General features: G+C 39.9%; 1 protein-coding gene across 1 annotated transcript in view; it reads left to right on the top strand.

Moving 5' to 3' along the window:
* The window catches only part of GRIK4 (glutamate ionotropic receptor kainate type subunit 4), a 799,826-nt gene extending 790,142 nt beyond the window's left edge, over positions 1 to 9,684 (top strand). The window contains exons 18-20 of the mRNA XM_077457367.1: positions 1,864 to 1,992; positions 3,873 to 3,991; positions 7,353 to 9,684. Coding sequence (XP_077313493.1) covers positions 1,864 to 1,992; positions 3,873 to 3,991; positions 7,353 to 7,715 — 611 coding nt within the window. The 3' untranslated portion in view covers positions 7,716 to 9,684. The remainder of the gene's footprint in view (positions 1 to 1,863; positions 1,993 to 3,872; positions 3,992 to 7,352) is intronic.
* Positions 9,685 to 21,940: the final 12,256 nt, after the last annotated feature.

The following is a 21,940-nucleotide window of genomic DNA, read 5'->3' as shown; positions in this document are numbered from 1 at the left end:
CTCCGCTGGGGACGCCTGATGTAAGGAGGCACTCCGCTGGGGACGCCTGATGTAAGGAGGCACTCCACTGGGGACGCCTGATGTAAGGAGGGAAGGAAGGGACCCTGCTGGGGACACCTGATGTAAGGAGGGACTCCGCTGGGGACACCTGATGGCAGACGATATGACAAATGACACACTTACAATGTAATTATAGAAATAATGTGCTTCAATCATCCTGACACCTTAACAACTATGGTGCCAGGATGATTGAAGCACTAACACTAGGTATCTTTATCTGCTGATTGTTAAACTTTCTGGCATACACATAATGCTATTTTGGTGTAGGATCTGGGCCTGCTGTCCATCCATCCCTCTTTCTTTCCTTCCTTCTCTCCCTAGCTTTCTTTCTTTTTTCTCCCTCCATCCCTCGTTTATCTCAGACTCGGACCACACCCCCTTGATCCATGCCCTATTAAGCCACGCCCACTACTTAATTTAAGCCATGCCAGTTTTCTTCTATGTCACGCCTTAATATGATTGCCCTACCCCCTAATTATAACAAGACTCCACCTATAAAGTGACCCTATAAAAAATTTTACAATGTTGCCAACTATGTTTGTGCCTGCTGGTTGAGGTACGGAAGGGAGTGGTCTGACATAGCTAAAAAGTGCTTCCCCTACCCTTCTTCTGCCTGTTCATGTAGGTCACATATGTTTACTTAAGATCTGCCAATGGCTAATTGTTCTCAATTTTCGATTGTCTGACATTATTTACTGCTATCGCTGTTTTACCACCAGTGACATTTTACCTGAAGTATTTCTATAGAAAGTGTATGTTGTTCACCTTTTAAATGCCTTTATCATATCAGTAAACAAAGATTATTGGTTCATCACCATGTAATATGTCCCATTTCATCAATGTTACTGAAAATGTCTGAACCCAGGGTGTCAGAGGTAGGTGGAGGACTTGCAGGGTCGGGTCAACCAGTGGGGTACTGATTAAGCCAGCGGCAGTGCTACATAATTAAGACAAAAAAATGAAGATATCTATAAAGACAAGATGTGGGATTTGTTTGTGTTTTTATGCTGCACCAGATCTGTGTGCTTTCTTCTTTGTTTGTTTCATTGCAAGCATTCCATGTGCTAATGTTTAATGGCTAAGGACACAATGTTGAACTGTGCTGTTGTGCAAAAGCAGAATGGACCGATGAAGCGTGGACTTGATAAATGTATTCCAATTTGTGAGTTTTTGCTCATTATCAATATCCCAGTGTAGCAGTGTCACTGGGCTAATTATGACAGTTTATAAGTATGGATCAGTAGCTAGCGATCTTTGATTTTTCAGGGTCATCTTAGCCCTCTCAGCAAATAAAACATTTCTCCTAATGCCAAAACAAGAAAATGGTCTTTCTCTATTTGCTTCTTCTTGTTTTTTGAAAATAGCTCTATTGCTCTCTGCAAGGATACATATCAGAAAACAAGTTAACCCATTATATTTAATAATAAGTACATTAATGTGTAAGTAAACTTTTTTTGAGTTTTGGCACCATTAGAACCCGTACCAATTTTGTATTGCTCTTTGTGTCCCCCACTGGGGAGATTCACCTCTCTGTTTGTTTGAGTGGCCATTGCGCTGAGACAGAAAGTAAGGGGAAATCCTATATTTTACAGTTTTTTTGAAAGCAAGAGGTGACAGAAAATCTTCCGGTTGATGGCAGCTGTATAAAATGAAAATTCTACTTTGAGGAGATTTTCTCTTTTTTTTTTGTGTTTCCAAGACAGGATCGAAAGGGAAGTCTCTTTTAACCCCCCTACTTAAAAACGAAAAAAAAAAGCTTTGACCTTGCATACACTTTAAGCCACATATCTGTGTTCACTACAGGCTCTGCTTTCCGTGATGAATTTGATCTAGCAATCTTGCAGCTACAGGAAAACAACTGTCTGGAAGACCTAAAGCGGAAATGGTGGGATGGAGGTAAATGTCCAAAAGAAGAAGACCACAGAGCAAAAGGTATCTGTTATTATAATTTTTACAATTTACATTTTCTTCCTTGATAGTAAATTATCCCTTTCATTTTTGCATATAAAGCTTTGCCCTTCTGTTAAGCAGTGAATGATAAAATGCTTTAACTGCTTCCCGTCCGCGCTATAGCCGAATGACGGCTACAGTGCAGACCTACATTGCCGGGAGGCTGTCGATAGACGTCCTCTCCTTTGCACGCTCTCCGCGAGCCCCCTGCAGGGCATGTGGGGCATGCGCTGTGATCACGTAGTCAATGAAACTCGAGTGATCACAGATCGGAGTAAGAGACTGATCCCGGCCCCTTACCACGTGATCAGCTGTCAGCCACAGCTGATCATGTGATGTAAACAGAAGATTAGCAATCGTTTTTTTTTCTCCTCACACTGACACTGGCTTCTGTGTAAGGGACATCGGTCCCGAAGAGGAAGAGGCACAGCCACTTCATCTGTGCCCACCATTGCCGCCTGCCAGTGCCTCCTGCCAGTGTATATCAGCTGCACCAATCTGTATCCACCAGTGTATATCAGTGCCACCTATTAATGCCCACCAGTAGTGCCAATCAATGCCTCATCAGTGCCACCTAACATTGCTGCCTATCAGTGTCACCTACCAGTGCCCATCACTGTCCATCACTGCCACCTATCAGTGCCCATCACCACCACCTATCAGTGCCACCTATTAGTGCCCTTCAGTGCCACCTACCAATGCCCTACAGTGCTACCTCTGTGCCACTTCATTAGTGCCCATCAGTGCAGCCTCATCGGCATACATCAATGAAGGAGTAAAATTACCTGTTTTCAACATTTTATAACAAAATATAAAACTGTTTTTGTATTTGTTTTTTAAATTTTCAGTCATTTTTCATTTTTTGTACAAAAAATAAAAAACCGAGAGGTGATCAAATACCACCAAAAGAAAGATCTATTTGTGGGAAGAAAATGATAAAAATTTAATTTACAATGTAGCATGACTGCTCAATTGTCATTCACAGAGTGACAGCGCTGAAATCTGAAAATGTATCTAGGCAGGAGGGGGGTTAAGTGTCCAGTAAGCAAGTGGTTAATTTAATTATTTTACTTTTAAACACACCAAGCAAACATATCCATTTAAAGCATGATTTGTCTTGCTTTCAAGGTACCAATTTTCTCCCCTTTTGCCCCCAGCAACCCTACCCCCCCCCCCTTACTAATAATCAGGTAAAAGCTAAGTGATGGTAATGCTGTATAGTCCTACCTTTGAAACAAGCTTTGGATAACTATCCCCTTGACCCCCCTTCCTGTGCCATAGATATGCTCCACTACTTACCTCAGATGAGTTGGCGACCTTTGCAGCAGTTGAAGCCAGCGATTGGTGATAGTGCAACACGCATGCTTAGGATTTTCTTTTTAGAAAGCTTGCAAGTAGATGGCTTCTCCACTAGATCCTATAGAGGAGAAGCCATGTATGCATGACTTTCTGCAGCCCATTGACTTGTTGAGAAGCCACCTGAGTGGGATGCAGGCCTAGGCTGCTGTAAAAGGTTGCCAAATCATTTAAAGTAAGTCATGAGAAATATATTTCTATATAAAGATGATTGTTCTCTTGCTAACTTGTATTGTCTGTATTAACATTAAAACCATAGAGCAGTTTTAAGCTAGTGGTGAAGCTTCATGAGACCAGTACAGGCATCACAGAATGTTTATTATTACGTACATGACTCATTCATGGCAGATCATACTGTTATATTTTGCATCTATCATAATTCACAGAATATGCAGAAATATAATGTGCAAACCCAACAAAGCCCTGTACAGAATAAACATACAGTATATGATAGTTTGTGAAATGTACTGTAATGAAATATTGGCATACTTTTCTTGTTTTGTCAGGTTTGGGCATGGAAAATATCGGAGGCATATTTGTTGTGTTAATCTGTGGTTTAATAGTGGCTATCTTCATGGCCATGCTGGAGTTCCTGTGGACGATAAGAAAGTCTGAAGATACTCAAGTAAGATCATACCGTCTACTTACTTATCTGTTGCTTAGAATCCATTTTTATATGCTGTAGGTCATTGAAAGTAAATGCAATATGTAAGAATAAACTAAATTTAAAGTGGAACTTTTAAGGCCCGTACACACGATTGGACTTTTTGACAACAAACATGCAAATTAGCTGTTTTGGAGCAACATCCGACCGTGTGTACGCTCCATCGGACAAACTTTTTCCATTTTCATCTGACTTTTGTTGGCTGTGCGAACGGACAAACTTTTTGACAATATAAGTCTGATGGAGCAAAGTCCGATCGTATGTACGCAAAACCATCGGACTTTTGTACAAGGTACAAACACGCATGCTCAGAACCAATGCAAAAGATCAGACAACAATACAGAAGTTCACCAAAGGTGGCGCTGGAGTAATTGAACGTCCTCTTTTGAAGTGTCATCAGTACGTTGAAACGTCACTACGTTCGTGTTTGTTGCCTAAAAAGACCGATCGTGTGTATGCAATACAAACTTGTGGACTACGTCCTTTGTACAAAAGTCCACGGGAAAGTTTGTACAAAGTCCGATTGTGTGTATGAGGCTTTAGTCAGAAAATTAAGTTCTGCTAAATCATTCAGGCTGGCCCCTTTTGCAGGCTATAGATACTGTATGTAAAATATTTAAATAAGTGCCTATACTGTTTAAAATCCAGTGATACAATGGGGTTGATTTACTAAACCTGGAGAGTGCAAAATTTGGTGCAGCTGTGCATGGTAGCCAATCAGCTTCTAACTTAAGCTTGTTCAATTAACCACTTGAGCCCCAGAAGATTTGGCTGCTCAATGACCAGGCCATTTTTTGCGATACGGCGCTGCGTTGCTTTAATAGACAATTGCGGAATTCGTGGGACAAAATTGATGTCCTTTTCTCCCCCACAAATAGAGCTTTCTTTTGGTGGTATTTGATCATTTCTGCGGTTTTTATTTTTTGTGCTATGAACAAAAAAAGAGTGACAATTTTGAAAAAATAATAATAAACATCCCCATTTTTTTTTTAAAAAGCTAATTTTTTTCTCAGTTTAGGCCGATATGTATTCTTCTACATATTTTTAGTAATAAAAATCGCAATAAACTTAAATCGATTGGCTTGTGCAAAAGTTATAGCGTCTACAAAATAGGAGAAAGATTTATGGCAGTTTTATTATTATTTTTGTTTTTACTAATAATGGTGGTGATCAGCAATTTTTATTGGGACTGCGACATTATGGCGGACAGATTGGACACTTTTGACACATTTTTGGTACCATTGACATTCATACAGCGATCAGTGCTGTAAAGAAAGATAAGAATAGTGATGCGCTGTACAAATAAAAAGTAAAGTGCAAAAGTGCTCTGTGAGGAAGACACTAAACCGCACTAACAAGAGACAATAAAAGCGCATGAAAACTTAAATGCAGGATAAAGTGCATACAAATAAATGAATAAATAATAGAACTCCCTTGGAGAAATAAAAAAAATATATATCTTATATATAATAAATTGCAGCATATCCAATGGAAAAAATGTCCTTTCAAAAGTATGGTATAGTGCAACTTATGGTGACTATATATATGGTGATATATATAAAAAGTGCTGGTCCTGGTAATCACTCTCTGCAGTGAAGTGCTGGTGATAGGTGGCTTCTTATCTTCTGTGAAGCTAGATATATGGGTGTCCCCTTACCTTACTGCTGTAAGGTAACAGCATGTGTAAGAATCTTTTGTTATGGAACCGCTGTGTTTCCCCTGGTAAACGTCCCCAAAATGTTCTCTCCGGTACTGCTGGTATATGTATCCTAATAGCAGGCAGCGTCCCCTTTAAGATCGCTGGAGCAGGTGAACCTTACAAATAGGGCAAAAGGGATGCTCAATAGTATAGTAATTTTTCGCAAAATATTTGATAACAACAGGTTAAAAGCAGGTACTCAAATTGAGCAGTAACAAACTGGCAAACAAAAACGAGCAGCGAGGTCATCCACATCACTTCCGGTATCTCGTATTCCCGATGCGTGTTCGTCACAGTCACGTGACTTCATCAGGGGATACTATAAAAATGCACTGATGATTGTGTGAATGTCACTGGCAGGGAAGGGGTTAACACTAGGGGGCGATCAATGTGTTAACTGTGTTCCCTTGCGTGTGTTCTAACTCTAGGGGGATGTGACTTACTAGAGAAGATGACAGATCGTTGTTCCTAGCTAGTAGGAACACACAATTTGGCTCTCCTCTCCTCATAGAACAGGGATTTGTGTGTTTACACACACACACATGTCCCTGTTCTGGCTCTCGTGCCTGCAATCACACATGGCCGGTGGTGATCGTGACTGCCGGCCACGTGCATCGGCCCCCCCGAAATGCAATGGGCAAGTGCCTGCTATCCCCGCTTAAGGCTGACGTACAGCTATGTTTAAAAAAAACAATAAGTGTATGTTAATTGGTTTGTGTGAAAATTATAGCATCTACAAACTATAGTATATACAGAGTGTTTGAGTGACATCATTGTGGCTCTGGCCACTCATACAGCTGGAGTCGGCTAACCAGAAAGAAGGACTGGAGGAAGATGGAAGCCCTCCAAGATGTGACAGCACCCCGCTTGAGGGCTTCCTTCTAAGGTAAGTATTTCATAATGTACTAGTATGTGATGCATACTAGAACCTTATGCAATTGCCTTACAGTTTTAGTTTTTTTTAACTGCTGCAGATTTCTACCACTTTAAAAAAGAAAAAGCTGTTAAATTTTGCTTTAGGTTTCAATATTTGTGATTGTTGTTACATGAAAATGTTCCTGTTAGCCCTTGTACACACGGTCGGAGAATCTGTCGGAATGAGTCTTATCGGACCGTGTCGTCAGATAATCCGACTGTGTGTGGTATGCATCGGACTGATTCCGTCCGAATCTCCGTCCGACCCAATTTTCCAACATGTTGGAAATATTTCCCGACCAACTGGGCCGGATGGACCTAATCCGATCATGTGTAGAGCATTTTGATCGGACCAAGTGCCACGCATGCTCAGATCAAATTCCTACATCAAAGCTATTGGCTAATAGCTTGAATGTAGTCCCATCGTAACGAAATTACGTCATCACGTTCTGAAAGATCTGATTTTTCGCCAACTTGGCCCGACCGTGTGTATGTAACAGTTTCGGACACAATCCGTTGGACTAAATCCGACGGGCAAAATCCGACGGATTTGGTTGGCAAAATCTCCGACCGTGTGTATGTGGGCTTAGATTTGGACTCTTTTCTGAACATGTGAAAAAGAACTATTCATATTTGTGCCTCTACCACAAGATATTGATAAATAAACCTTTATTTCATAACATTTTTTTGGTTTTTGTGTTGTTGCAGGTTTCTGTTTGTCAAGAAATGATGTCAGAGTTAAGTAGCATTATACTTTGCAAAGACAGTTTTATGCCACGTAGAAGACGGGCAGCCATCATACGCTCCAGATCAGCTGTTCCGGAGGACAAAAGAGGACGCAATACTAGCATTCTAAGCAATGGTAAACTGTGTGGGGGCACTGGCCCCGACCCACTGGCACAAAGACTGGCACAAGAAGCGGCTCTAGTTGCCAGAGAATGTACACATATTCGAGTCTGCCCAGAGTGTCGCCGTTTTCAGGGTCTCAGAACACGCCCATCTGGTGGATCTCCAGCACAAAGTGAAGAGAGTTTGTGGGAAAAGACTACAAATAGCAGTGAGCCAGAGTAAAAGAGCCATGACAGATAACGTAAAACAAAAACATCCAGTGCTGTTTTATTTTTGTCTTTTTTTTAAGACCATATAATTCAAAAACTATTTTTTTTAAAGAAGAGTAAAATCCTGGTACTGGATTACCCACATTATAAAACAAACTCTCCCAACAATAGGTCTGCGTATTTCAAGCTGACATTACAATCTTTGGCATCATAAAAACTGGTATGTTGTTACCCAATTTATTAGTGGACTGTTGTATTGTTTCCTTGGATTGTGAGGAACATTGTCTTCCTTCAAAGTCTTTCATGCTTATGAGCATTTATGATTTTAACATCTGCAATATTTGTAAAAAAATAAAGAGAACATTTTGTCAAAAATCATAATATGGACCTGGTAAGAATTAGGTTGACTTCCATACATGAACTAGAGACAGTTTTGACGTGTTTCTTGGTTGAGATTAAATGGTTTTCTGTGTGTCTTTGAAGGCTGTGTTATGTCAGAATTCATGTTTTGTATGGAAAAATAAATTCCCAATTTGAAAAATAGATCCTGGCCACACAAACCGCTCCAAAAATGATGTTCTGACATAAATGATGAAGGTGGTTATGTAAATATATAGCTTTGCCATAGTGTATCTGAGATGGATAGATTTACCACATCATCATTTATGAGAAGTGACAATTGTTCCAATGTGCTGCAAGGTCTCATTAACATGTGTCAACATTATAGCAATGGCTGGTGTGCAGTGCAATCCAGCTGAGATCACTGCAGTGATGATGCGCTGAGTTGAGCAGATCGCACTGTCTTCATTTTAGCAAACTTTATTGAGATGTCACACAGACATCACATAAAGTTGAATTGCCGGCTACGCAGTGGGAGGCAGTTGATTGCATCTCACTGAACTGCACTGAAAAAAAGTACTACTTGCAGTACTTTTTTTCAGCGCCTCTCTTCACATCAGGTGTGAACCAGCCCTAAATCCAGAGCTCTAGAAATGTTTCATTTGAAAAGATGGGCACTGTGCTGATTGAGTGAGGTTATTCTTGGTGTTTGTTTTTTTTTTTTAAGTCATATCATGAACTAAACTTAAAAGATTCATAAATCATGTTTTAGTAAATCTATCCCTTACTGTAATTTTTTTTTTGGGAGTCCATGTAACACTGTATATGAAAGAACTATAAGGATATTTTTGATGAAAACTACAGTTCTATGCAATTTCTGTAAAATAAAGAGAATTGTTCTTAATAGGCGTTTGTGCTTCTGTAATGTTTACATACTCTTCCTCAAAATGTTAAGGAGATAACTGTGAAACTGTTGTCTAAAGTGTCATTAGTTGTTTTCAAACTGCAATATGAAAATTGAAGTAGCCTATAGCAGTCAATCAGAATTCATATTTTACTAACTGGGTTATACATTGTAGAAAACTAAAATCTTACTGGTCGCTATGGGTTTCTGTCCATCACACATTGTTACTGCTCTTTGTTAAATTAAAGAATCCTATTTATTTTCATATCTAAGGTATTGCAAATGTTTTCTGGTCCTTCTATTTCTGTGTTTTAATAGATTTTGCACACTTGTAGTATGCCTTGCTACCTGCCATATGTATGCAGTGGGGGGGAACAAGTTTTGATTTGTTGTTTCTCCCCCAAGAGGATGTCTTATATAACCCAAAACTGCTTTGATGCAAATCATAGAATCTACTTGCATGCAGCATTGAACATATGGTGTTGCTATGTCCCTCCCGCTAAACAACCACTCAACGCACACACACACATACACACATATAAACCTGCCTGCTATGATTATCTTTTATACTGTTGCTTTTTCTCCCTGCTACAGTCAGCATAACTCCCAACTGTCCCTGATTTTGAGGGACTGTCCCTCATTTGGAATAAAGTCCCTCTGTCCTTTGTGCTGCTCATTTGTTCCACGTTTTGGTCTGATCTATACAGTTGTAAATAAAATGCGCTACTTGTCTATCAAAGAGTGTTTTACAGTGCTAAACATTTCATACGATTTCTAAATTGCTGCATTTGTAAATTCCAAAAGCCAATATAAAAGGAATAGTAGTGGTAAAATAGTACTTGTGGGTTTTTAGAAATCTTTATTTTTTTTTCTACAATTCTCCTTTTTAGTACAGCGGGACAGGGGGTGTCCCATGCTTACATACATTTGCTAATAGGTGTCCCTCATTCCCATGTCAGAAAGTTGGGAAGTATGCAATCAGCTCCTGCTCTACCGCCTTTAAACCCTAAACATGATCAGCTCCTGAGCTGCCCCACCCACAATCAGTTACAGTAACAGCCCTTAGGCACTGATCAAGAGGTGAAAATCCAACTGGGTAGTTGTGCAAAAGCTGATTTGTTGCAGTTAATATTAAATCCCGAAAAGGATCCATACAAGTCTATAAAGAACATAACTGCAGACATGGATGGACCCGTATCCTCCAAAAACACTAGGGCATCATCCACATAGAGTGCTATCTTATCTTCACCTGTATGTAGATCTATGAAATCCCACAATATTTGGGACCGATATACATCCATTCACCTGTACCCTTGCACTTGGGGAGTCATATAAAAGTTGTAGCCATCTAATAAATCTGGGACCAAACCCATATTGTTTTAAACAATTCCACAAATAGACCCACTCTATACTGTCAAATGCTTTAGCCGCATCAAGTGACATTATAGCTCTATTCCCCATATTATCTGTTGGGAGTTGTAAATTTAAAAATAGCCGTCTAATATTATTTGCTGTAGATCTATTAGGAACAAAGCCTGATTGATCACAATGGATTTGTTTGGAGATGTATTTTGATAATCTAGTCGCTAATACTTTTGCTAGCAACTTAATATCTGATGTTAGCAGAGATAATGGGCGGTATGAGTCAGGGTTACTTGGGTCCTTATCAGGTTTCAATAGGACAATAATTACTGCTTCATTCATAGAGGGGGGTAATGTACTTACCTCCATGGCGTAATTAAAAACATTGAGCAATTCAGGTAATAACAAATCCCCATAGTTTTTATATATTTCCCCTGGAAGACCTGACCTGATATTTTATTATTGTGTACATTAACTGCTGCTTTTCTTGGCTCATCCAATGTTAATGGGCCCTCCAAAGTCTCCCTTTCATCCTTTCAAATGTTTGGTAATTTAATAGTATCAAAGAATCTATTCAAGGACTCCGAGTAGGATACCCTGCTCTTACATAATGCCTGATAATCTTCCCTAAATACTCCCAATATCTCTGGGGTAATATCATCCCCCTTATTTAAAGATGATTGTATATCAGTTATATATGATGCTGGCTGATGGGCTTTTACAATAGTTGCCAATAGATGTCCTGTCCCTCTCCCTCAAAATATGGTTGTTGTAGAAAAAATCTTTTATTTTCTGCCTTCTTTTTAGCCACTGCTGCATAATGTAGCTGGCTATGAAACCATTCCTTTTTTGTATCCTCCTTTGGATTATATATAAATAGAAGTTCAGCCTTCATCATATTATCAGCTAGGGTTTTTTCCCATTACCTAGATTGTTTCTTAATTTTTGAGATTTGCGCAATAAGAAGACCTCAAAGATACACTTTCATTGCATTCCAAATATTAAAAGTGAAACTGAAGTTCAATTTATATTTTGATAAATAATTAATTCAGTCATAATTCCTTCATACGAGGGAAAACATGACAAGCAATATGGGTTCACCTTCCATAGAGTACATCCTAGATTAGTCCTAAAAAATTTTTTTATATTACTGGGTGTCCCCGACTTACGAACGCCCCACCCTACGAACATCTCCTACTTACGATCTGGGTGCTGCGGTGACCCTCTGCCATTTTGCACGGACATCAGCCGTTCTGTGCATGCGCGGCCAGGCGGAGCCTCGGAAAATTAAGGAAAACATCAGAAATGTCCGTAATTTTCCGCGCAGAACGGCATTCGACGTGACATCGGAAATGTACGTAATTGTCATTCTGCGCATGCGCGGCCGACTTACGAACATTTCCGAATTACAAACAGGAGGACAGTTCCTAACAGGTTCATAACCCGGGACCTCCTGTATAGGGGAATGATCTGAGCTACCCCTAGCCTCATATTTAATATCATGAAGATATGGTAGCACAGAATATGTTTCCAACGTAAATCTATTCTCAAAATTGTTCTATAACTACTTGAAAAACAAGAAAATTGCCTATTTGTAGGATTACGCTGTCTCCAGAGATGTATCAATCCCAATTCCATTATATATATCGCCAAGGTCATAGGCCCTGTTGAGATTTGCTTATCCGATATGTTATATTTATCTATTGCGGAATACATATAGTTATTAAAATCACCAACTAATAGGCATGCACTATCCACTTTATCAGATATGAACTGAATATATTCTTTAACTACTTCCATTGAATATGGCAGAGGGATATATATATATATATATATATATATATATATATATATATATATTTCTGATCATATATGAACGATCTGATAATATACAGTACAAAAATATAAATCAACCTTTGCTGTCCTCCTTAATTTGTCTACATGTAAAATCAAATGCATTAGAAATAAGTATAGACACTCCTCTAGAATATGATGTATATGTAGACTGATACTGAGCATTACACTGGTTTCGTTTTAAGTAGTGTAACGTCTTAGGATTTAACTGGGTTTCCTGAAGACATATTATTGAAGGTCTAAATCTCCTTAATGAAGTAAACACTGCTTGCTACTTTGAGGGACTACACTTCAGTTGAAGGAGCCATGTGGGGTTAATCTCATATAAATTAACCAAAATAAACAAGCTAAGTATGACAAATATGAAGTTTTTCATTCCAACCCATGTCACCCTACTTCCCTCCCCCCTGGTCCGCCGTCCCCATCACCCAGCCCCCCACGGGTACCTCCCATGAAGGAAAGGGGATAGGCGTGAACAGTGGGGGGAGGAAAAGGCGGGAAAAAAAGTATATTGCGAGAGGTTCACATAAATCAACAAACATACACAAACATGAACGTGTATGACATAGCAAAACAAAGACATAAACAAATGTATACACATAAAAACATAATCAACATAACTAAAAACAAACAGGGGGGCTTTCTGATAGAGAGGGCTAAAAAATAAAAAAATCTGACTCTCTCTGCCCTTCTCCCCTTCCAAAATGTCTAATCATACTCCCAAAAATAGGAGGAAGAGAAAAAAAAAAAGAGGGATCCTGGACCTCTACTGTTGCTATGGGGTTGTATGTGCTGCGGCTCGAGTGAGTGTAAGTATGAATGCATGAATGTATTTTATTGGGGTATTTCTGTTTCTTATGGACTGTTAAATTGATCTATTTTACATGCTATGTGATTGGTTCTGCTATGTGCACCTCACACACCTGTAATAGCAGTCCGTCCCTGTTGTTTTTCTGTTGTAAAACCAAAATAAACACCTTTTAAAAAAAGTTTTAAAAAAAAAACCTCTGCAGCAAAAGGCTTCAATTTTGCCACCAAATCATACAGTCAGCTACTACTTTGCCTTCCTCTCCTACCTTCTACTCTTTCTATTCTTCCAGTAATCCATTATCAGCAACCACTTTGGTTCAGCTATGAGAGCTCCCTCTGCCTCCTTTATTACTTGACCATGGTTAGCTTTTAATCTGCAGCCCCCAATCCATGATTAGGTTTCCAATTGTCTTTACTCCCAATAGCACACAATTAGCTACTGCACCTCTCTCTCCTCCAATCCTTTATCACAATGAGCTTCTTTTCTACCTCTTGGATCACCTGTCCAAGATCAACGCCAACTCATCTTCCCCTCTAGTCACTGTGCCTTTTCTCCCAATGGTCCACAATCACATACAGCTCTGGCTCCTCTATCCCTGTCAGTGATCAGCTCCAGCCCTGAGGATATGGGAGGGGTTTCATCTGGGATCTTTGGAGTTACTGTATTCTCCTCTAGGTGAGTTATCCTTGTGACAACACGTTACAGATCCTGCATGCCACGCTCTTCCTCGCTTGCATACCTTGTATTACTCCATGGCGGGGCAAAAAGTCTTGCCATGACCCCCTAGCCAAATTCAAGGCCTCCTATATCAAATGTCCACTAATATCTGCACTCAATTCACAGTTCAAGAGAGAATTATAACAACAACATGAGCTGGAAGTTGGTTCTTTGACTGAACAGCCGCATCAGCAAGAAAGAGGTAGTATGACACCCTCATAGCCCGAAAGAAAGCTCTTCTCAAAAGGTTGTAAAGTATGAAGCTTGAAGGAAAAGCTTCCAAACTACAGAGAGAGGAAATTAACTGACCCCATAAGGAAGAGAAGAGAGAGGAAATTAACTGACCCCATAAGGAAGAGAAGAAAGAGGAAATTAAATGACCCCATGAGGAAGAGAAGCTGCAGAGTATCCATGAGAGGGAGGAGGCGTAAAAGAGGATGCAGGAAATTTCCAAGACCCTCATCACTTCTGAGAACCTGACAGAGAGAATTGAAGCTGCTCTGGATAATCCCAAATAGTATACCTTCTGTCTGGACCGAGTAGGGAGAACTGCATCAGAGTTCAGCCAGCCAATCGTGATGTCATTATTCCAATAATTGTGATGTCATTACTCAGTGTTTAGCCAGCCAATTTATTATTCAAATAAATAATGATTTAAAAATAATGTACAGAGCACCGTACAGAATGAGTGTAGAAAAAAAAAAAGGAAAGTACAGGACAGTGTATAGAATGAAGCAGCACGAAGTAGGACATATACAGCACAGTGCACAGAATGATGCAGTGTGGAATAGGACATGTATAGGGCAGTGTACAGAATGAGGCGGTAGGGAATAGGAATTGTATGTTGTACAGCGCAGTGCACAGAATGAGGGTGAAGATACCAAAGAACCCAAACACTTCTTTTATATACATAATTATTATCAATAAACTGTTAATTGTCATACAAATATATTGAATATTTGAAATCAAATCTTTATTATTTTTTGGCAATAATATGGTATGGGTAGATTTCTGCCAGTCAGCCTGTGTCTTAGAATAACAGGGAGGTGAAGCCAGCATCAATCAAGATGTATTGTGTTTAGCTGGTTAGTGGGCATGGAGGAGGAGGGAGGGAAAGGGCTATTATTTACCACTGTGTATATGCCCGTATGTGTGTCAGAATTGGCCTGGCCTCATTAAAAATATCAATAAATGCTGTTTTACATGCTGGTCATACTCACTCAATCACTATGAGATTTGTTTTCTGTATTCTACAAAAAAAAAAATGGTTAATCCAGCTGTTCTCTATCTACCCTTTCTGTCCATGTCCCCACTCCATTTGGGGATTTTGCAGAACAGTGTTGGAAACTAGTGCACATGCTCAGTTTTCAGCGGGTTTCTATGCTGCACATTTCCTCCTTGATCACATCTAAGCAGCCCATGTGACTATAGAGAGGAGACTGAAGGAGTGAGGTGAGGAGTAGACAGATAGATTTTGGTGTCATTAGCGAATAAGTGGTATTGGAAGCAGTGGGCGGTTATCAAGTGACCAAGGGAGGAGGTGTAGATAGAGAAGAGAAGGGGTCCAAGAACAGAGCCTTGGGAGACCCCCACAGAAAGGAGCAATGGAGAGGAGAAGACAGAGTTGTAGGTGACACTGAAGGAGCACTGTGATAGATAGGCAGAGAACCAGGATAGAGCAGAATCTCGGAGGCCAAGGCAATGTAGTTTATTGAGAAGGAGCGGGTGGTCAGCAGTATCAAAGGCCGTCAAATAGACTAATACATTGCATCTCAAAAGAAGAGAGGGATAGAGAGGGAGGGATAGGAAGGCCTTGGAAGGTGCTTTGTGGGGTTAGAAGGAATCCAACTCCACCTCCTTTCTGTCTGTTGGGTCTGTGGGAGTGAATCCAATGGAGGCCACCATGGGAGAGAGCAGCAGGAGAAGCTGAGCCAAAATTTTTAAGCCAGGTTTCGGTTATGGCAAGTATGTTAAAACCATGAGAGATGAGGAGGACATTTACAGATGTTAGTTTGTTACAGATGGGGCGGGCATTCCAAAGGGTGCATGAGATAGGTGGGCTGCTTTGAGGAAGCAGGGGGATAGAAATTAAACTGAGTGGATTGCGGTGGTTGCCAGAGGAGGAGGGGTATTGCATATGTGGCTTGCAGTTGGAAAATGGCGGACCAGGATTAGGAGAAATGTCACCTGAGACTAGGAGAAGAAGGAGGGCGAGGAAGGCAAGTTGGGAGTGGGATGTCCATGAGTGCATGTGTCTAGTGGCCCTGGTGTTTATGTCAGCATGTGGGTGCAGTAGTAGGGAGACGGTAGGAGGGAGGGTGATATGTGCATGCTACAGGGTAGAGAGGAGGGGTAGAGTAAGGATAATTTGAGGACAGAAAACACTGATGTGAGAAGGAAGAGAATGAGGAGCATTTTAGTAGATATAGTGGGAATCTAACTTGATATAAAATAAATTTCAAATGCTGGTTTGCTTGTCGTCTTGCAGAGTAGAACAGAGTTCTTGTTCTATCTTCATCCAGTTTTAGTTATCCTGCTTTCATTAAACTGCGGCAGTGAAACTGCACATCACTCATGACAGAGCCACCCAGGAAAGAGCCATGTTGTCTGCGCCACCCCATAGGCTGCTTTAAATTTATAGGGAGACTGAGCAGGCATGCATTTCTCTATTGGTCATTATAGGGTCTGATATGGGAGAGGAGATGGCCAATACCAGACCAGACACAGGCTAGGGTTGTAAAGCTAATTACCTTTATGAATATTGTTCATAAACAACCTGGAGGATGGGGTAAACAGTTAAATCTCTGTATTTGCGGACGATACTAAGCTAAGCAGGGCAATAACTTCTCCGCAGGATGTGGAAACCTTGCAAAAAGATCTGAACAAATTTATGGGGTGGACAACTACATGGCAAATGAGGTTCAATGTAGAAACATTTAAAATAATGCATTTGGGTGGCAAAAATATGATTGCGATCTATACACTGGGGGGCGAACCTCTGGGGGAATCTAGGATGGAAAAGGACCTGGGGGTCCTAGTATATGATAGGCTCAGCAATGGCAATGTAATGCCAAGCTGCTGCTAATAAAGCAAACAGAATATTGGCATGCATTAAAAAGGGGATCAATTCCAGAGATAAAACGATAATTCTCTCCCGCTCTAAAAGACTCTGGTCCGGCCGCACCTAAAGTATGCTGTCAAGTTCTGGGCACCGTTCCTCAGGAAGGATGTACTGGAAATGGAGCACAAAGAAGGGCAACAAAGCTAATAAAGGGTCTGGAGGATATTAGTTATGAGGAAATGTTGTGAGTACTGAACTTATTCTTTTTTTTTATTTTATTATTATTAAATTTAAATACAGAAAAAGTTCCAATACAGTTTAATAACATACATTTCATCACCCAAAAACTTTCTTCTCTACAGCTAGATACAAATTACTTCATAACTTTTAAAACCCCTCCCCCCATCCATGTACTATCCTCTCCCCTCCTCTCTCCTGTTCTGTAGCTGACATTTAATGTCGCTTACATCTATCTCGGTACCAGCTCCTAAACCAATCAGGCTCCTATCATCTCTTCGAAATTGAAAGTAAACTTAAATGATTGCCATTCCTTCCATTTTCTCTCAAATCCCGCCCAACCCTCCTCTCCACTAAATCTCAGGTACTCCAAATTATATACAGATATCACTGATAAATATTTTAAATAAATATTTTTCACTGATCCCAGCGCTCAAAAGAGGGTGTCAAATTATAAGGTGCTATCATAAAAAAAAAAATCGCATAACACACAAATATATAGTATAAATAATTCCTTAACCCCTCGCAATATGAGATATACTATATTGACAGCTCTAAATAAAATAAGGCTAACAGAAAGTAGGAAAAATCACAGTTCATAAATTCTATAAATTACAACAGGGTGCAGAGTCCTAAATTATGGATAGGGAATTTCAGCTTAATGTTCATAAGGAAAAGAAGAAGTCCTACGTCTTTGTCTGTGGGCGTCTATGAAGACGTAGTGACGAAACGTGTATGGGAGTGACCTGCAGCCTTTACGTCACCACAGAGAGAGAGTTTGTTTTTCCCAGGACCCGCCGCTGATACCGAGACCTTTTACGAGCATAGAGATCCAGACTGCGGTGAGACAAGCGTTGACCTCTGTTGGTGACATGATATATGATACGATACAGTTTTATTGTGTACGTATGTTTTTATAAGAATGCGCAAGAAGTTTGTTTATTAAATATCAGTTTGCACTATGGATTGTGTTTCTGATCTCTTCTATATGTGAACTTGTGCTGGGTGGAGAAATGTTGAATTGAAGGTGTAATGCTGAGGAATCCCAGGAGCCAGTGATTAATAGACATGCCTATATCTATTTAGAATTTTGGTAAGTGTATTACCATAGGGAGCGTCGCCGTGCATGGAGTTTGCTCACAGTGGCGGTTTGGTGAATGGCTTGGAGATGGACTTCTTATTTTCCTTATGAACATTAAGCTGAAATTCCCTATCCACAATTTAGGACTCTGCACCCTGTTGTAATTTATGGAATTTATGAACTGTGATTTTTCCTACTCTGTTAGTCTTATTTTATTTAGTGCTGTCAATATAGTATATCTCATATTGCGAGGGGTTAAGGAATTATTTATACTATATATTTGAGTGTTATACTCCAAATTATAGATATCATCTACTCTATTACTCCAGTTCTTCAGTGTGGGGCTATCTGGATCTTGCCAATTTCTGGGAATTAAACCTTTGGCTGCATTCAGGAGTGAGGGGACCAGAGTTTTCAGATATTGGTTAACTGGTGTTTTCGTCCGGTGGAATAAACACTCCCACGGATCTTCTTGGACTTCCTCTTTTGTTATCTCTTTTATTTTCTGAATTACGGTATCTCTCTCCAAAATTGTCAAATTTTAGGACACGTCCACCAAATATGAGACATAGTCTCCGCACCCCCTTCAACAGCACTGCAAGGTCTCCGTTTGAAACTTGTGGGCTTTATCTGGAGTTATATACCACCGTGATAAACATTTGAAACAAATTTCTATCATATTGCTATCCTGTGACGATACAAAAACCAAACTCATGATTTTTCTCATCTCTGACTTATTCACTTGTGACCCTAATTCCTCCTCCCTCTTGCTGATGTATGGTGGATTTCCCATCCCAGTTCCCTCTATTAGGATTTTATATAATACCGATATCCCCCCCCCCTTTTTCCTACCTCCGTACATTCCTCCATCGATAGCAGATTAGCTGCTGATCTCACTGGTTGAGGGAGGGAATCAAAAAAATGTTTTCAATGGGAAAAATGCAATTCATCTATCACTATTATATTATTTTTTTGTTTTAACTCTTGAAATGTGCATAACCTTCCCCTTACCATCACATCCAATTTCCAAACAAATTACTTTTCCCCAGTGGAAAATACTCTGTGTCCTTTAGTGCAATACATGGGGAGTTATAGCTCCATTTTTGTTTTTTGTGTATCATATCGCAGGACTCTAAGGTTTTAAGTGTCATCTTATGTGATTTCTTTCCTAAGTTCCTCAAATGTGCAGGTACCCAAATAATTTTCTCCAACTCTGTCTTACTAATTGTATTTTCCAGTTCCACCCATCTTTTTTGCCCAGTCGATAACCCGCATGAGGAGAACTGCTTTATAGTAGTTCTTTAAATCAGGGACTTCAAGGCCCCCCTGCTTTCTGTCTCTAGTTAGTACTTGTAAGCTTATTCTCAGATTTTTCCCTTTCCCTTTGAGTACTGCTTGGACCTTGAAGAAGGGGACATACCCTGAAAGCTTGTCCTGAAAAATTGTATGTTAGTGCAAATTTAAAAAAAAGTATCACGGACAGTACTCAATTTTCGCTGTCCCTTTCCAAATAAACCTAAGGAGTATTGTTTTGCAACTTTTAAAATACGCTTGTGGGAGAGGTATCAGCAACATCTGAAATTAACACATTTTAAATATATTGATTCTCTCCAGCCAAGACACATGTCTAGACGCTATCTTACTTAAGTCCTTTTTAATTTCATTCAGTAAGGGCAGGAAGTTTGATTGGTAAAGCATGTCCGTGGACTTTGTAATCAATTATTTTAAAATTTGAACAATCACCATACTGTTTCAGTTCTTTCATCAAGTTTGGCAGAGTTATCCTGGGGCATTAAACGAAAAACAATATATCATCGGCCATCTTATGTTCCGCTTCTCCCACCCTGATCCCCCTAATGTCTGCATCCTGTCGTATTTTCGCCAGTAATGGTTTAAGTGACAGGACAAACAGTAGGGGGGACAGGGGGTACCCTTGTCTAGTGCCGTTATGCATTTCAAAGGGTTCTGAAACTGATCCGTTCAACTTCACCCTTGCTGTGGGACAGTTGTAAAGCCCCACTATCTACTGCATTAATCTAGTACCTATGCCCATCCCCGCTAGGGCGTTCTGCATGAACCCCCAGTCTACTCTGTCGAAAGCTTTTTCATCGTTGATTGACAGGAGTAGACCGGGGTCCCGGACTCCTTTATTTCATGCATCATCAACAATGTCCTGATTCCATTGTCTCTGCATTCTCTACAGGGTACGAACCCTGCCTGATTGGTATATACTAGTTCGCTCATTAAAGGTTTCAACCTTCCCGCAATTACCTTAGCAAACAGCTTAATATCGTCGTTCAGCAAGGAAATTGTCCTTTAACTTGAACATAAAGAAGTATTTTTCCCCTCTTTTGGTATAATGGTTATGGCCGCCTCTAAAGCCTCCTTCCTTATTGCCCACTTTGTTCCAACCCCATTTATGTATGATCATAATTTAGGGATCAGGATATTTCCAAACTTTCTATAATATAACGTTGTCAGCCTGTCCGGACCTGAGCTCTTACCTCTGTTACAGGTTCTTCAAACCCAATCCTTTGTTCCTCTGAGATTTTATTTAGCTCTATCTCTTCTAAGAAAACCCTGGTTTTATCCTTTCTGTTATTCTTTTGCTCGGGTGATTTATTTTTATTAATCGCGTACTGTTTCGCATACTAGTCTTGAAAGATTTTAGCTATCCCTGATGTGTTGTAAATCATAGTTCCTGTACTATCTTGTATTTTTTCTATGTAATTTACAGCTATTTTCTTTTTTAACATCCTTGCCAGGGGCTTTCCTGTTTTATTGCCCCACAGATACCTTTCCTTTTTGATCTTATTATAGGCCATGTCTTGCTCGACTAGTTCTTTCAATTCTTCCCTTTTATGAATAAGAGTCGCCAGATTCTCTGCTTTTCCTATTTTTTTGTGTTGCTGTTCTATCCTCGTGATATCTTTTATCAGAGCATTCTTTCGCCTTATTCGCCTTTCTGTGCCCATCTGGATCTGTATACCTCTAACATAATCCTTGTGGGCTTCCCATAATGTGCCTTCTGATATTTCTTCTGTATCATTAGTTTTAAAGTAAAAGTGAATAAATTGCGGCGCTAACCACGAAAAACAACTAAATAAAAATAATCCTTATCTAAAAAATATAAAGTGCAACAAGTGTGAATCACCTCACAAAGTGCAAAATGTGCGATACAGAAAATGCAAATAAAATAATAACTACAATATTACATGTGCTTGCATAACATAATCATGCCAAAATATATAAAATCCAGAGAAATTGCTGAGAAGAAAATGTGCAAAAAATGCAAAAATCAAAAAATATATTGATAAATAATTAATGCTCATTAATTCCAGTTCATGCAAATGCTTCGTGAACACAAAACAAAGTCCATGCACAAAAGTGACTTCCAAAGTGTGTGCTAATCCAGTGACTGAATTCAGTGCCAAGCCAGTGCACCACCAGTTTCCCCCAGCCTCTCACCTCAATTACTTGGTATAGAAACACAATTTAAAAGCCAAAGCTAATCCATCCACATTCGTCCAGCGGCTAGTATCCACCTGTATCTTTCTTTCCCAGGTTCTTCACATCTCACTCGTTAAGGTGTGCGATACATACAGTGTGGAACAAAAGGACAGGGGGGCTCTCATGTGTAGTATGAAAATATGACGTTTTAATAACGAAAATAGCAACTTACATTGAAGTAGAAATCAGCAAGTAAATGTATTACAGTCCGAACTTCCGGTCTCGGCCGCGACCGGAAGTGACAAGTGCAACACCACAGCTCCTTCCCTGACCCTTGAAAAAGTCATGTGATCGTGACGCAACGCGTCAGGGAAGGAGCTGTGGTGTTGCACTTGTCACTTCCGGTCGCGGCCGAGACCGGA

Source organism: Lithobates pipiens, unplaced genomic scaffold, assembly GCF_037356315.1.
Source record: "Lithobates pipiens isolate NorthernLeopardFrog02 unplaced genomic scaffold, aLitPip1_a1.2 Scaffold_27, whole genome shotgun sequence".
Classification (NCBI taxonomy): domain Eukaryota; kingdom Metazoa; phylum Chordata; class Amphibia; order Anura; family Ranidae; genus Lithobates; species Lithobates pipiens.
Note: the sequence above shows the minus strand (reverse complement) of the source record. Positions and strands in the feature narration are given on the sequence as shown.